The sequence below is a fragment of the Hylaeus volcanicus genome, chromosome 4 (assembly GCF_026283585.1).
Source record: "Hylaeus volcanicus isolate JK05 chromosome 4, UHH_iyHylVolc1.0_haploid, whole genome shotgun sequence".
NCBI lineage: Eukaryota > Metazoa > Arthropoda > Insecta > Hymenoptera > Colletidae > Hylaeus > Hylaeus volcanicus.
This window is the reverse complement of record NC_071979.1, coordinates 3,383,834-3,401,460: the sequence shown is the minus strand read 5'-3', so window position 1 is coordinate 3,401,460 and position 17,627 is coordinate 3,383,834. Positions and strand designations below refer to the sequence as shown.

The 17,627-nt window shown below is 38.3% G+C and overlaps 2 protein-coding genes across 3 annotated transcripts in view; both read left to right on the top strand.

Moving 5' to 3' along the window:
• Positions 1-17,627, top strand: part of LOC128875579 (transmembrane protein 132E) — a 195,717-nt gene that overhangs the window by 86,352 nt on the left and 91,738 nt on the right. The window lies entirely within an intron of this gene.
• LOC128875582 (phospholipase A2-like) overlaps positions 16,605-17,627 on the top strand; it is an 11,796-nt gene continuing 10,773 nt past the window's right edge. The window contains exon 1 of the mRNA XM_054121278.1: positions 16,605-16,663. Within this exon, the coding sequence (XP_053977253.1) occupies positions 16,645-16,663 (19 nt within the window). The 5' untranslated portion in view covers positions 16,605-16,644. The remainder of the gene's footprint in view (positions 16,664-17,627) is intronic.

The window sequence follows — 17,627 nt, the reverse complement described above, 5'->3', positions numbered from 1 at the left end:
CCTCGAGTTCCAAAGAATTTAACCCTTTGCACACGAGGCCTTTTTTTCTGGTATCTACCAGCAACTCGAGATGTTTCTTAGCATTCTATTGCCATGAATTCTAAGCTATCTAGATTTGAGAATAAGGTCACCTTTACTTCGCCGACAATCATTTTATCGACACTTGGAGCTCCAAAGAAATGAAACCTAAAGCAACATTAGGTATCGTAGATTTGCTGTATGAAACCTACAATGAGAGTCACCTCTCGAGTGCAAAGGGTTAAAGTGTATAAAAAGATCGATGCAGTACATCTGTGTGCTACCACCGTTACAGGATGATAAAAAGACTCTTGCACGTCCTCCTACTGCTTGAATCGAAACAAAAGACAACACGATACGACACTTCTCGAAACCGCCCGAAAAGTGTCGAATACATCGATCAATCGACCGACGCGACGTTTATACCGATCGAAACTCTCTTCATGTTTTATTCGAATAGAGTTTCGTCCATTTTTGATTTCTGCGATTATCGTCTCTACTCCAGTTTCACCTTTAGAGAATCTATTTCTAATCTAATTCATCTAATTTACTGTTATTTGTCACGAAGAACTATTATTATAACGAATTAATTATTTTATATTAAGAAATTGTGTTAAGGTTCATCTGCAACGTAATTCGCACCAGGTCCAAAGCGATTAATACGGATAATCGAGGTTACAGCGTAATTTCTATTAGTTCCCATCCAAACGTCGCAATCACTCGAGAGATTTGGCCGCAGCGGTGAGGTTAATGGGTCAAAATAACCGAGGAACGATTAAATCCGTTAATCGAGCCGATCACTGTAAATTAATTCAGTCTTTGCCAGGCTTTTTCATCCCTGTTCAGCCCTCGCTTCGTTATTATGAACGTTATCCATGACCTGACGCGGCCAGAATGGCGCCAGGAAATTCGAGCCTTGAACTATCGGATTCTCCTATTTTCCTAGCCGTTCTCGCAGGATTTTCCTGTGTCTGCGAGAACGGTGGAGCGACCTCGCCGCGAAACAATAAACGTTGTCCGTGACCCGATCCAATGCTTGGAGGATTACTCTCGAGATATTGCCAACGATATTTTTACACGCTGCATGCGTTTCTAAGTCTATATTCGTCTACCTTCCTCTCTTTGCTTTAAACAAACGATGTTGAATAAACGGGTCGTTAGCCTGAACTAAGAAAAAAAATTCAGTCCAGGCGTCACGTTTATTTGCGATATGCATTCGTGCACAGCACGCCATTCTGTATCGGATTATGAACCCGCGATACAATTTTTTTTCTCAAATAAGTTTGTTCTCAGATAACATTTTTCATTGTTTTTCATTTTTTATTATTATTATTATTGTTGTTGTTGTTATTAAAATTTAATTTTTTTTATTGGATAATTATATTCATTTCTCGAATCAGTAATGGGACCTAATCCGGGTTCGGGTATCGGTGTGACACTACTAATGCAACGACAAAACTTTTTTTAATTTTCACTTTCTGGAAGTAAAAATTGTACCGTCGTATTTATGTTATTTTTATAAGTAAAATGATACCAAGCACGGTATAGTTTAGTGCATATTTGCGTATTTTACATCCCAAAGGAAATAAATTATTATCATTTCTAAAATAAACAAATATGGACTAAATTATATCATGTTTGGTGTCATTTTAATCAGAAGAATACCACAAACACGACGATACAATTTTCACTTCCAAAAAGTCAAAAATAAAAAACTAGTTGCATTAGTAGTTTCTCACCTACATGACTCTTTAATTTCTGGGATCTCCCTTTCTTTCTTTCGTTGCTTCTCTTTCGAAAGAACGGTTACTAGCCCCTCAATTTCGGTTCTTCTACACAATAATTCGTCGTTTTCTGTCCCGAGTTACAGTGAATTACAGAGTCTACTCTAAAAGGTGAAACCCTCAGGACAGTTGACTATTTGATCGAAACTATACCTTGGCGACAAAACGGCTCTCGGCGATCAAAAATCTGTAACTTTAGTTCTACTGGAGATATTTTAATGATATTTGGAGTAGTTTTGCTCCACATTATGGCCTTTAAGTTATATCAATATAAAATATATTAATCTAGAGGGTGACGAAATATTTGCATATAAAGTACAGTGTGTTGAATATCTTAGCTATATGTTATATACTTTGTGTTTTATAATTAAAATTCACATCAAACCTGTTAATAAATTTGAAAGAAAAGAATTCGATTACTTAAAAATGAATACACACATGTTTTAACAGTGGAAACAGGTTAATCAGTAGGTGACTGTCTTTTCTTTTCCGTACCTCAGATGTTTCAGTCGATACAGTTAACAATGCACATTTTCACACCCATACCACGAGAAAAAGAATAACGAATAAAACGCTACGTGTCTCTCTGCTTTTAATTTTATTATGTTTTCCAAAAAGAAACTAATTGCAATTGGTATACTCATTACCACGACGAAACTAAACAGATATGAACGTTACCTTTAGTTTTGTAATTGTAATGGATAAAATTCAATCTTCCAGTTGGAAATAGAAGTGAATATTGAGTAAAAAATTATTAGGGTATATGGGATTAAAACTTGTTAAATAATAACACTTAAAAAAAAAGAAAGTATACCGAATTAAAATTTTAACTTTACCTAAGTTTTTGAAAACGATTCCCGTACATTCCCGAGATATCATTAGTATCGTATGAAAGGGTGAACCTTTCTCTTTCAGAAGCAAAAAGAATTAGCTGCTACTTTCTGCTACTCTTAAAGAAAGCAGCGATTAAAGTAAACTCTACATCGCGTGACCGTTACGGTCACTACTGGAAACTCGCTGTATTACCGAATTAAAAATGTTAACTTTACATAAGTTTTTAAAAGTGAGTCCCGTCGAGTTCCGGGGTATAATCAGTATCATATGAAAGACTGAACCTTGCTCTTTCAGAAGCAAAAAGAATTGGGTGCTACTTCCTGCTACTTTTAAGGAAAACAGCAATTAAAGTAAACTCTGCCTCGCGTGACCACTATAGTCGGTCGGTACTACAGCGAGTGTTCAGTAGCGATCGTAACGGTCGCGCGAGGCAGAGTTTACTTTAATCGCTGTTTTCTTTAAAAGTAGCAGAAAGTAGCAGCTAATACTTTTTGCTTCTGAAAGAGAAAGGTTCAGCCTTTCGTGTGGTACTGATGATACCCCAGGACTCGACGGGACTCACCTTTAAAAACTTACGTAAAGTTAACATTTTAATACGCTGTACTTCCTTTTATTTAAATGTTATTATTGAACAAGTTGTTAACATTTTGACTTGCTTTATGCATTGAATACAATCTATACTAATCCAGCAAGCTTTATGATTCATTGGAATTTCGTCTTTCCGAGCAAAGTTTTTCAGAATCGTACATTGAAGTTAGGTGTGATATCATAAGCATTTTGCTTGAACGAATTTCAACTGACTTTGAATGCGCACCAGAGCTAAACGAGAGCAAATATAAAAAAACAGATTGCACTACATTAAACAGCAATTTGTTCTCTATCCATGTACTTGAACAGTTTTTCCATTTTTCAAATTCACGAAAATCGATTTTTGATCGCCGCGAGCGCCGTTTTGTCCCACTGTGCGTCGTCCGTGAGCTAAGTGTATGCAAATGATCGAAGCAACCGCTGACCGTGAGTCGTGACAACGTGCGCTATTTTCTTAGGAAAGATTGGAGTACCCCCCGTTCAGCCATCCGACAGGTATCACGCCTGGCTACCTGAGGACCCTTTTGAACGTGTTTGGTCGCGCGGAGAAAGTCTGCGTCAGCGTCCTGTTAGAAAGATGGCAAGGCGTCGCTTTGGCCGAGTCAACCCTCTACCAGATCTTCCTCGTAGGCAAATTTTTGCCCAACAGGGAGTGTAACTTGTACAAATTCCTCGCGATCGCCTGCGGATTCTTAGGTAAGGTAAGCCGTCTGGAGCCGAAAATAGAAACCCGCTCACGACATTCTCCCATGAAATACCTAAAATAGAGCGAGCCTGTATGCTATCCGTTCCTCTCGGACACCCTTCGCGTGTGATCCCGTGCTTCATCCCTCCTCTTAGCTCGTATAAATGATATTTTTAGACCGAGTCGTTAATCGATTCTGTCCTGGCGCGCGGGGCCATCATCTAAGGAACGTGATCGATGAAGGAGATTTGTTTCTTTTATCGCCTGCTGGCATTAACATAATCTGGGACGAACTGAGATGGCTTCTTTAGGTTCGAGCTCGGAACAACTTGAATCGTGTTGCTGACTCTTGGGGGTTGCGAGGGTTGAAAAGTGTTCCACGTTTTGCTTACGTGTTGTATGAATGGTGGGATATTTCAAACTCAACAAGTTGGAATTATTCATAGTCGCACGCGTTAATATTTTATTTCAAGTTTTTCTTACTATCGGCAATGGCATGAACTAACGTTAAATGTTGAATAAGAAACCAAAAGTCACGTCAATTTTTTTTTTAAATATACTATTTATTTTTGAACGCATTAGGGGGCTATGCTAGTTCGACTGCTTCAGAAATGGAATTTTGTAGTATCCCGAAGTATTTTTCATGTATACGAATAATTAACAGAATTAGAGTCAATGTAAGAAGTATTCGTACAGCAACAAATTTAAAATAAAATGAATAAGAGAATAAATAAGTATAATACGTTCAAACTATGATCCCGAAGTATTTTTCATGTATACGAATAATTAACAGAATTAGAGTCAATGTAAGAAGTATTCGTACAGCAACAAATTTAAAATAAAATGAATAAGAGAATAAAAATAGTAAACTTTAATTTACGTAAATTCTATTCTAAAAATATGTAGGAATGTTGGTTAATTATTTCTTCCCCTGAAATTTATTAATAAAATAAATATATGAAGTTTTATTTTGAATCGATTCCTATACAAATACTTATTACACTGACTGTACAGGGTGTCCCAAAAATGTTGAAGTTCCTTAAAAAGGGTGGTTCAAGGGGTGATTTGAAACAACTTTTTCCTTAGCGAAAATGTTGTCCGAGGCTTCGTTAAGGACGAGAATATTTAGTTTAGATATTCGAGTTGTGTAAACACAAATTTAAGCTTGACAACGTATTATGGACTAGTAACAACCTGAAATACGGATTCAATAGAAGAAACGAGGAAAGTTATTTGGGCTACATTATGTCACAAGGCCTTTACCCCTTTGCAGGCCGAATTTTCTGATTTCGGTACATTTTTGTCGAGGCTCACTCGACATAGGACCGCAAAGGGTTACCGATAATAAGCCACGACACATGAATGATCCTACCGGAGTAGTCTAACAAGGTGGAAGTCACGGGTGTTGCAGTCGCTTTTGATACGACACTCTATGAAGATTTTTGTACGCATGTAATACTGCAAAACTATTTTGACTTTTTTCATGTATACAGAATAAGATTATTTTTGATTTTTTTCGTTTAAAATACTACGATTTGTACATATCGTGGCAGCCGTAGACAGCAATTTAAACAAAAAAAATTCAACTTACTGTTTTAACATTAGTTAATAGACACGCAAAGTTTCAAAACAATCCATAGCATAGTTACGTACATAAATATTCCAACGATCGCCTCATGTTTCTCTCGCTAGACTGTCATAGCCCCTTAATAGATGTATTCTTATATCTTCAAAAAAGTATTAAAACTCTTAGGTTAAGAATCGATCAGTTTTGAAATGATAAATTTTGTGCGAAACGCCCATATAATCGTCACAGCGTGTATTGGCTGGAATCGAAGCTTGTGAAGCACTGGTGGAACGGATGGAAACGTTTTGGTTTCATTGTATACAATCCCCGGCGAAATTTCCGTACAATTCAATTTCCATCGGTCCCGGAGCGAAACAAAATATTCCCGGGCGTTAATTGATTTCTTTTTTCTCACCGTTCCGGGAAACAATTTTAGGTAGCGCATTGTTCGCGACACGGGGCGCCGAAGATACATAATTGGCGGAATGTTCCCGTAGGGCCCGGGCGCGTATTTAATTCACGAACTTTAATGCGAATCAATGAATCATCGTTACTCCGGATAGAATTAAATTAATCACCCGGCCATTGTTGCCGGGACTATAATTCGCGGCGAGTTCACCTCTCTACCCCTTTGTGCCGTGCAGAATCTATTCGAAACGATGATATACGTGTGCGAATTGCTGACGGAAGAGCCAGAAGGCGGATCGGCAATGATACCGCTGCCGACGTTCCTACGTCTCTACGGATATTTGGCAGGACTCGACTGCAGCGGCGAACATCCTTGCGTGTGCGAGAAAGAGGATGCGGAGGATTTTTCTCATCCCTGCGGCCCGACTTTCGCTTCCGATGAGTCCTTCAGCACGTGCGATTCAAGATTGTATCGTGTGCCCACCGCAGAGACCGTGGAAGAGGTAGCTTCTCATAGAGTCGTTAAAGATCGATTCAGACTATACGACACGAACCGCCAACGACACGACAAAACATTCAAACACGCGTTTTAATGGAACTATTCACACTATTCTCGTCGACGGAACGTTCAGGTCGGTGTCTGTTAGGTGCGAATAGTTCCATTAAAACGCGTGTTTGAATGTTTTGTCGTGTCGGTGCCGGTACGTGCCGTTGCCGGAACGTGACGGTCCGTGTCGTATAGTCTGAATCGACCTTAACACGTTGACACCGGCGCGGTTTTCCACTGTCCGCGTGGTGCGGCGATGCGCCATCAAGTTGCACGATGTATGACCCACCGGTGATGCGAGCCGTCGTCAACGTGTTAAAGCGCCGACGAATTCTTTCGATAGTGGGCTGTTTAGTCCAGGGTTAAAACACTGGGTGAATAATGCGCGGCAATGATTTCCGTGTGAACTTTGTCCTCGGGATAAATTAATATCCACTGGCTTTGGCGAATGATTAGAGTTTCAGCAATAACACAGCAATGGGAAATGTGCCTGGCAGGTTTGCTACGTTTCCACTGGAATAGTGTCGATCACAGGTATGCTTCGAAAGAAAAGGCAAAGGGGACCACACTTTTGTCGTAGAAATGTAATAAATATCAGCCCTAGCAGACACATTTCCATCTATTTTACAATTGCTCAAATTTCCAAATAAAATATTATTTCATTTTTGTAACTTCGTCTCGGCATATTCTACGTCAAAAAGGTAAGGAGGAAATGCCATGTATACATGCATAGATCTACGAATGCTGTGTTAAAAAAGTATATCATTGTTTGCTCCGGTAAGTAACAACAGCGTATAAACCCACGTACGGTGCGTACGCAAATCTCAATATTTGTTATGATACAACAAGTAGGAAACGGTACTCTATCGAACTTGTTATTTTACCTGCTATCAATTCGAACTATGTACCGATATAAACGAAGTTATTGCGATAACACTACACAAACCGCGAGTACACGAACACGCTGTTGACATTAGAAGATTGTAACAGCAGTGCCTCGAAACGTTCGAATTCAAGTCTCTCAAAAACATGGCTTCTCAGTACAAAGAGACTTTATTCTTAAGGGGGTATCCTGAATTAGGAGGTCTAAAAAAGCGGTTTTTCGTGAATTTTTGTAGGATGGAAAAAAATAATTAATTCTATCGAACTTTTTATCCTATTTTCGTACATATTTGAGTTGTTTGTAGAAATTTTTTCAACAAGAAATATTCAAGTTGAGTCGACTGTGACGCACATTTGTAGAACACCTCACAATTAGAACCTCCTATCGGCGGGAAAGATGCAGGTCGTAATTTTGGTTTGGTACAAAAAAAAACCAAAAGAAATTTTCATTTTCATACATTTTTCTTCTATGTGAACTAAGAAAAACCCGCAAAAATGGTGAAATGTGAAATTACTGCAAATTTGAAAAAAAGAACGAGTTCTTTGGGTAAAAAGAATCACTTTAACTTGATAAGAAAGTTGTTTAAAATTTTTTTTGTATGAATTTTTTTTAATTCGCTCAAAGAGTCAAGGATAGTGGAATAAACTATGCGTTTATGGGACTAATTCTCACTTTTGGCTCCCATCGACAGCTTATTCGTGGCAGCGAGTCATTTTTTGGATCATTCGGGCTCGGCCGCGATTAACGGAACGAAAAATGTACCGAGCAAATTCGAGTGTTCTACGCCTCCCTTCGCCTCTCGACGATAACCAAACATAATTTCGTTAATAACGGACTGATGCAAATGGAATCGCGCGCAATCGAAACGGCTTTCCCGGAAAATAATTACTCGATGCGCTGTCGAACGCGCCGTTTCCATCGTCCGAAATCAGCCCGGTAACGACTGAACCGCGTGCGGCGTAAATTTACAGAACCCCGTTACGATTGCGTAGCGCGTTTCAATTGGGACGATCGTTGAGTCAACTCTTCCCAAATCGATCGAATCGTTCGACTCGATGGCGAGCACGATTTATCGATGCCTGGTAATTAACCCCTATGTCAATACCCGGATATCTGGGTAACCCATTTCAACTTTCTTTCGAAAATCTCGCTGTTTCCAATTCAAGTTTCAACGCGTTCAGTACCTGCTTTGTTTTCTTTTTCGTTCGCGCCATGATGTAAGGATATTCGCTGTATTAGAATGCATAGGAAAGTGATTCAAGTGAAATTTGTTTTCCCAACAACATCGTAAAATCATTCTTTTTCAGTTGTTAAAGGATGATATTTAGATACATTTTTTTTTATTTTCGAGCTTTGAAATAATTAACATAAGAATGTAATTTTTTACATTATACAAGGTGTCCCAAAAATAAAAAATGTTAAATTTGGGTGATTAATTCTATTAACTCGTATAAATGGAGCATCAATATATTTTATTCTGATATACGTTCATATTAGTCGAGGAATTTATTATAATTCATTTAAATTTCTTGGAGTTCCTTGAAAGACGTGGTTCGGGGAGTGATTTAAAACAACTTTTTCCTTGCGAAAATGTTGTCCGAGGGTTCGTTATGGAGATATTAACAAAAAACTTCGATCAATCAGAGCGCTAGTATTCCCGATGGAGCGCCCGCAGTAGAATAGGCCACACGGTAGACAGACGCAGTAGCATAGGCTCCTCGCTGGACAGACGCAGTAGTATAGGCTACGTGCTAGACAGCCGCGCTGTGATTGGTCGAGGTTTTCTGTTAATATCTCCTTAACGAAGCCTCGGATAACATTTTCGCTAAGGAAAAAATTATTTTAAATTACCACTCCTTTCAAGCACCTCCAACATTTTTGGGACACCCTGTATATGTTAGTCACCGACGATGAACACTGACGCTTAACATGTTAAATGTATATCATTTAAACGTTTCGTTTGGCAAATTTGATTATTTTTCACTAAGTTATGGCCGTATGAGAAATATAAAAAAATAGAAAGAAATAATATTGAGGTAAATAAACTAATACAGAGTATCGCAGTTTAACTCTTTGAAGTTAACTGGGTTAAAAACTATCCCATCTTTTGCTTACCTTTACTATTTTATTTAGTTTTTCATTCATACAGCATTACTATAAACTAATGCTAAAAATATAATAAGTGGATTCAGAAATGTATACAAGTCAAAGGCGTTAGCAAGTTGTTGACACTTTCCTTCTGTGCAGTTTGAACTTTACTTTTCTTTCATCAATCGCGTGCCAAAAAGAGTTAAAGAATACTTGCAATTATCTTCCGTGCTATTCTTCATTCGGAAAAGAATTTCAAATAGAATTTCTTCTGTTTCGAGGACGAAGAGTAACGAATTCCTTTATATAATTTAGATTCTAATCTTACCGGTTTTGATTCTACAAAACCTGTGCAGTTCCTGTATAATTGTTCCAACTTTATAAGAATAAGAATAATAATACTCGACCGTCCGCGTTTGTAATTTACTTTTTCATATCTCAAGCGATTCCGCTTCACTTTCGTGTATCGACATAAGGGTTGACGCCATTTCCGAGCTGCTTTTCGTGTATGTCACCTGACGGGCCCCCGGTAAACGTGTCATTTTCAATCGAACTCGGGTCAGGAGGAAGATACCCAACTGGATGTTTGCGGACTGGCTCCGAGCGAAAGCCGATCTTCGGAGTACCTCCAGGTTCTGAAGGATTACGGCGTCGACGGGAGATTGTCGGAAATTGATGAAGTGCATCAGGAGCAGACACTTCCCTTGGAGGGGGTCACGATTCACCCGATGGATCATCGCGAACACGAGCAGAAAAGCGAGGTTCGTAAATAACCGTAAGTGGACGACAGGGGTTGGGTAACGCCAACATTCTAGCAACGCTTCGAATGAAAAATGCAGCTCGGTGATGAAAGTTTCACTGCTTAATTATGCCGGGCAGCGACTAACGATACATAACGCGGGGGTCGAATATCTAATTTTCTAGGCCCGAGAAACTCGGATAAACCGCCGCGGGTATTTTCAATTTTCGCCCGGGGAACGAGTTCGAGGTTCTTTTTTTTTGCTTGCTCGTCGTTCGTTCGATGTTTCGTCGGTATCGATCTATCGAATTGCTTTTCGACCGCGAGAGTCGACCGAGAGAGTTTACCGTAGACTCTAGAATGGAGGCCTGTGGGGAGAATTTTAGCATGTGCTGGCAAGATTGGGATCGCCATTCGAAATAACGTGATATCCTCTAAAGCAGGGTTTCTTAAACTATGGATCGATTAGTGCAATTTTGGGGTCGCGAGATTTTAATGTAAAATATTTAATATTCTCTCCAATATTCTCTTTTATTTATGTTATTGTAAAACATCCAGTTTTGATTAAAACTAGGGTATATAATTTTTGTAACTATAATAAATACAATTTTACAACATCTTGTGCAATTTTTAATTTCATACTTTTGTATGTTTTTAAAAGAAATTCTAAAACTACATTTTTTCGTATGTGTATATATTGTTACCTAATCAATAAATCGTCACAACATTTTTACATTTATTTTATAATTTTTAGACAGCGGAAAAAATTACAATCATAAATGGGGTCGCGATTGAAAAAAGTTTAAGAAGCCCTGCTCGATACAGACTTTAAATTCACTCTAAATCCGTAGGCAGAAATGAGTAATGCAGCACATCATCTTGATACTAATGATATCCGTACCACTTATAAGTGACATATGACTTGTATCGAGATCCATCCATCCAAACCATAGTTTCGTGTACGTGTACTCGCTGAATATTCAAAACCGATTTTCTCGAGGACGAAACCTCGAATGAAAAAATTTTATTCCTTATTTTCGATTTCCTTATTCATACTGAATCACCTTCTTGTCGGTTGTACCACCGATGCTGGGACACCCTGTATATCGTCCGGTGAACTTTCGTTCCGATGCTACTTTTTTAAGAGAGTTAAAATTATAAATTGTCGAATAATGTTGGGATTCACAACAAAACATAATTTAAAGACACTATAAATCAATACAAAAACGTCCAGTTGAAGCTGACATAATATTACTAAATTATTCATTTATTGTGAATACATATTTTGCATATACCGTGCTGTCCTACCGATTCTATTTAGCTTCTGTTTACATTTATTTCCATAAGCTTCGTAAATCACTACCAGCAAAAGCGACTTTCAATGTGTTTACATAAAATGGGACATGAATATGTAGAGTACACGTTCAGGTGTGTCCAATGTCGGATCATCATTTTCTCTCGCACTGTAAATTACGCACAGTCCGTAAAATCGTAGTTTATTTTATTTTAATTAATCTGCGACATTCGCAGGCTTCTATCGAATATTACTGATCAAATTAGAAACAATGAAACACGAACAAAATTGATTATTAAAAAAGATACTGCACTGTCGTGTAAAATAACGCAGGTAAAAGAAGTGACAATCGTATTTACATTCCACGAATCACTGTCATAATCAGTTTCACCTGGCATGTGGAACAGATAACAGATCCTTTATTGTAAATATACTTGAAGTGGAATATGGCATGTGGAACAGATAACAGATCCTTTATTGTAAATATACTTGAAATTTCTCGAATGAAATTTCAGCGGAAACTTTGGAGCCTTTTGTTTCTGGCTTTCCGCGTTGCGTGTAGTAATTGGAGCTTCTGATACGATGACACGTTCATGAATATTAGAATTCAATGGATGGATTGCGATCGTCATTCGACAAAATGTCATGTCTCATAGAATGCACATGTATTATACAAATCCATGAAATTGCAATTCGGTTTTAATCTAAACTGCGAATTTCGACAAATTCGATCAAATAGCGTTGTTTAAATTAGAAATAAGGAGATGGAATACGTGCGTGTGTACATTGCGGCGCCCCGTAGGGATTTGCGGCACTATGCGGAATTATACGCACGTAACTTGGACGTATTTGCTGCCGCCACGTTACCGGAGGTATGTGTGCAGCGCGGCATTTATTTTTGAATCCACGCAACGCAATTGCGGCGCCGCTGTGGCACGTTTAAAACACGGATGTGCGCACCGGGCCTAGGATTGTACATTCATAAGACACGTGGCGACCCTGAAGGGATAAGTCATCTAAAGGGTGTCACAAAATTAACGCAAACATTTGAATTTGCCACCATTTTTTAAGAAATTGTTGGCAATTCTGAAAAAAGAACAATTTGACAGCTGAGAGTTTAGGGTTAGTACAAATGAAGCATTATACGATACAACAACGTGTTTTCATCATTGAACAATATTTCAAAAATAATGAAAGTTCGCAGTTCGAAAATTTTATACAACATACATCAAAAAAAAAATATACGCCTTTTCGAAGTCGGTTAAAAATATGGTAAAAATAGTGTTTTAACCTCGTCGACTGTGAAAAGATTAATTGAAAAATTCAGGGAGATTGAAATTTGCAATTCTTGTTCAAGACGCCTCGCGCCGAATTGATGTTCGTGGGTTTTCACCAACACTCTCACGCACCGCTTCGTGATTGACATTTGAACGGGTTGTTTTTGGACGACTGGTGTGTTTAGCGTCTCCAACCGATCCAGTCTCCCTGAATTTTTCAATTAATCTTTTCACAGTTGACGAGGTTAAAACACTATTTTTACCATATTTTGTATAAAATTTTCGAACCGCGGCCGTCAAACATTCATTATTTTTTAAATATTGTTATTCTATCGTATAACGCTCCATTTTTACTAACCCTAAACTCTCAGCTGTTAAATTGTTCTTTTTTTCAGGCTTGCCATCAATTTTCTGCAAAAATGGCGACAAATTCGAATGTTGCGTTAATTTTGGAACACCCTTAACGATTCGTCATTCGTCATCTATAATTCCATATACGATGGAAGCTCCAGAACGAATTAATCGCGTGAATCGGGAACTTATCCCATATAACATTTCCGGCACAGCTTACGCTTGCGTCCGATGGACAGAAGCCTGAAGAGCTACCCGAAGATCAAGATCGTCGAGCCGTCGATCAGGATTACTTTCCCGATTTTCATCCGGACGAATTGGATCGCAACGTCTACAGCCTAGATGACTCCTCGTTTGGCTTTACCGGGGAGGAAGGCGATAGAGAGACTATGTCGTTCGAGGAAGTCGACGACTACGAGCCCATCGGACTCGAGGACATTCTTCATGGCATTTGCGAGTGCCTGGAGCCGGTCCGTGAACCACAGCGCGAGCCAACGCCTCCGCCACCAGATCCGTTCGAAGAGTTTCTCGAGAGAATGAAAAACGAGGTAAAGGAAGGCCGTCTGGAGACGGTTTTTCGAGTGCCGGGAATCGGTCCAAGGGTCTCGACGAATCGCGTCACGGCTGTGGGACTCTGGTTGGCGGAGTGTGGTCGTCGACAGGAAGGGTTGGTTGGACCCCGAAACATCAGGCACTTCCTTTGTCCGGAACTACAGGACCAGTGCGAAGACGATAATATCTCTTGAAAGCACCCGAACCGTCTAAACTGTTTAACCTTAGATCTGAGATTACAATAATCTGTTTGTTTGTTTTGAAATGTATGTCCGGTGATTAATTTGTATTGAAATTTTATTCGAATAACAGATAACGAATAGAATAAAATAACAGTTTATAAGTAATGCAGTTTATAAGATCATTTCTTGCGAAATCGAACAATTTTTGGCGCAACATCTTGGATGTTTACGAAATTTGAATACGCTGTAGCCTTTGGTAATACTTAAATGTATCTCAAAGGATTTTTAAGAACTTTGAAGATTGTCAATTTTACATCTGTTTAGAGTTTTGTGCTATCTTTTTTTTCAATGATTTGTTTAAGGTCGGATTAACGTCTAGGTTATTAGCGACAGTTTAAACAGAAATATTTTTAACCATTTTTGAAAAGAATTGTTTTAAACAGATACTTCGTTTTTGAACGATGAACACTTTTAAAAATATGAAAAAAATACAAGAACCGCGTTTATCCTCTTTGTGGAGGAACTTTCAAAAAGATGGAAAGATTGAAAATAGCTGAATTAAAATTAATTTAATTGGCACTAATCGCCAAATCGGTCGCACGACACGATTAGCGTTCACATTAAATTAATGTGCATTCAACTATTTTCAATCTCTCCATCTTTTTGAAAGTTCCTCCACAAAAAGAATAAATGGGTCTATATTCTCATTTTTGTTTTATCAAGCTTTTACATTACTTTACATTACTGCTTGATTAACATTGACGTTAATCGATGTGGTAATATCTGGTTGGCCAATCCTTTATAATCAACACATGTTACATCGAAAACCGAGAAAGGGTAGTTTGCGAGTTAGTACATCACGATCCACCGTGTCAAACACCATAAACGGTGTACGTGCACGGAGACTTGTGATCGGTGGCCCGTATAAATTCAACGTACCCGTGTTTCTTGCTCGGAACACGACGCGTGAAGAGACACGTGTTGCTGCGATCTGTGTATTTATCAGAAGCCCGATACGAACCGCTTGCCGTTGCTAATCCGTTATTTAAACTAACGAGCTACGTACGTGGTAGCGATCATTACGATACACAAGGTAAATAGAACACGGTCCGAAAATAAAATCAAAATTAAAAGCAAAATTGTTACACGAGATTAAGCAATCGGAGAAAGATATAATTCAAGCGGCAAGAAATTTATTCGCAATAGTATGAGTCACTATGGTAAAGGAAATACAGTATTGTCTCGAAATTAGCAACTCGCCGGTCCCGACCGAGTTGCTTATTTCGAGACAATACTGTAGAACCATTTTTGAATGCACTGGTAAAATGTCTGAAACGACTATCGCAATGCTTTGATAAACATTTGTGTAAATGTCCAAATTGGTTCAACCTAAGAAATCACCCGATATTTCATAGTCTGTCATTCTATTTAAATCGCGATATATAATCAAAAGTGTTTCGGATAAAATTTGAGGTATGTGCATCAATAAGAAGGCAGCTCCATTTTTGTTCAAATTTTTAGGAAATTAAAAATAAAACGTTTTAAAATTCAGATTTTTGGAATTTTCTTTCTTTTTCTTTTTCATATCATAGCATAGGTACCTAATTATGAAATTATGCCGTTCCTGATTTCATCTGCAGTTTGGAGCTGCCTTTCTATTACGTCCCGTTCTAAAAAGCACTTGAAATTTAAAGGATTTTTCTGAATGAGAAGAACAAAATTCTCTCTCAAACACGTGTTTATTTTATTCTTAAAACATTTAGCAATATAAAAAGAAAAAAATACAGAATACAAAAAATTGTAAAATTAGTGCAAAATTCGTTCTTCTTCCTGCTCTGTCTACGTCAAATCGACATCATCGATTTTTCTAGTGACCGGAGTTGTCTCCTTATTGCACCACAAAAATGAAAAGAATTTTTTAAACTCGTGATTATGTTCTAACCTCAAAACCATAAAAAAATCTAGCTGCCTCCTTATTGCAGCACACCCCTCATTTGTATCGCTCCTAGAAACCTATAAATTAGTAGAACAAATACTCGAGAAACACATTTTAAATTCAACCTAAAAAAAAAAAATTCTTGTCAATATCCCAAGCAATATTTGTTAAATACGATTACAAGCGCCACTTTAATCCGTTTTATTAGTGATGTGATCTGTATATTTGGCAAATAAATACATAAATAAACAATCTGTAAAATATCGACGGCGTTCTAGAGGCACTCGTACGTAGTTAATAGCTATGAAACGAAACACAGTTATTAATTTGTCGAAAGCACACCCGCTGTCTGCCACTTAACAGCTCGCATAAATTACAAGCTACCAATCATGAAATTTATGCGCGTCACAGGTTACACTTCGTATTCCGTCTACGATCTTAGTCACACATCAACTGATTCGGTAGCCCCGACGTCTGCGTACGTGCTCTTTCCGCGTTTAACGAGTTTCGCAGGGAGCGATTACCTGGGGGCGACACGCAGCGGCCACCCATTTCGTACGCCACGCGTGATTCTCGCGATTAGATGAGACGAAACTGGGTCGAAACGGCGGGAAGGAAGTGCCTTTTCATATAAATCCCGGGAACCAGTCGGCCGTGCGTTCTCGTTCCCTCTGAACGTGTCGCCGGAAGGAAACGTTTTTCCCGAGCAGAGGCACTCCGCCACGGTCTTAGGCCTCCTCTTCGTCTTCTTTTGTGTGCCTTCTTCACGCGGAACGATGCTCGTCTTGGGACCGTCGGCGATCCTAGCGTTATGGCTCTCTCTCGACGTCTCGGTTCACGCATGGGTGATTTACTATAGAAACCAGAACACAGACGACGGCAACGACATACCGGTGACACTGGAACAAAGAATGAATCTCATATTCCCAGGTAAGATGGCTCGACCAGGGACGGGTGAAATTTTATTCGAGCAATAGGCGACGAATGGAAGCGAATCGGGATTTTTAATCGATGTTTATAGTACGCGTAGGAATTAATTACGTCCCTTTGTATTCTTATTTATTCGTTATTTTGGTACATAGTACAGTACAGTCTCCGGTGTTCGTATTAATTGGGAGACAAAAGTGGATAAATTGATTTTCAGATAATAGAACAATCACTTTTCTGTATTAAATTTCAATTCATATAGAAACTAACAAAGTTGATCATTTGTTTCGATATTTAAGGATCTCGTATTTTTTTCGTTAATAAATCACATAACTTTGTTAAGATATGTAATCGTGCACAGTTCCATTCTCTTTGTGCTTCAAACCACCAAGGACATTTTTCAAATGCCACGAATGCTTCGGCGTTAGATGGCACATACTCATCATTACTTTCGCTTACTGTTGCACACGTTGAAAGGTTGTGTTTGTATTTTATTTATTTAAAAAAATTGTGTACGCAATTCGGATAACAAAATATTTGGATATTAGGATAATGGGGGTTCGGATACGGAGGACTGTACTGTATAAACTTTCTAAGTCCTTAACCGGATCTCTATTGCAATATATATAGGGTGAACCAAAAGTTCGTACATTTTTTACGTTCTTCCAGTTTGTGCAATTTTTTGAAGTTATTATAATTGCTTTATATGCAAGTGTTATACATCATTTTGTAGCTTTTGAAAAGCTCTTTCATATTTAATTATTAGCTAGTTCATATATCATTATTTGAGTAAAATCATGGAAAATTTTGAGATTCCAGTACATTTACCTCACTACTGAAAGCAAGAGTTTAAAGCTACTGAATATAATATTTTCTTTGCTGCTTCAACACTGTGCATAGACTTCATATTTAATTATTTGAGTAAAATCATGGAAAATTTTGAGATTCCAGTACTTTTACCTCACTA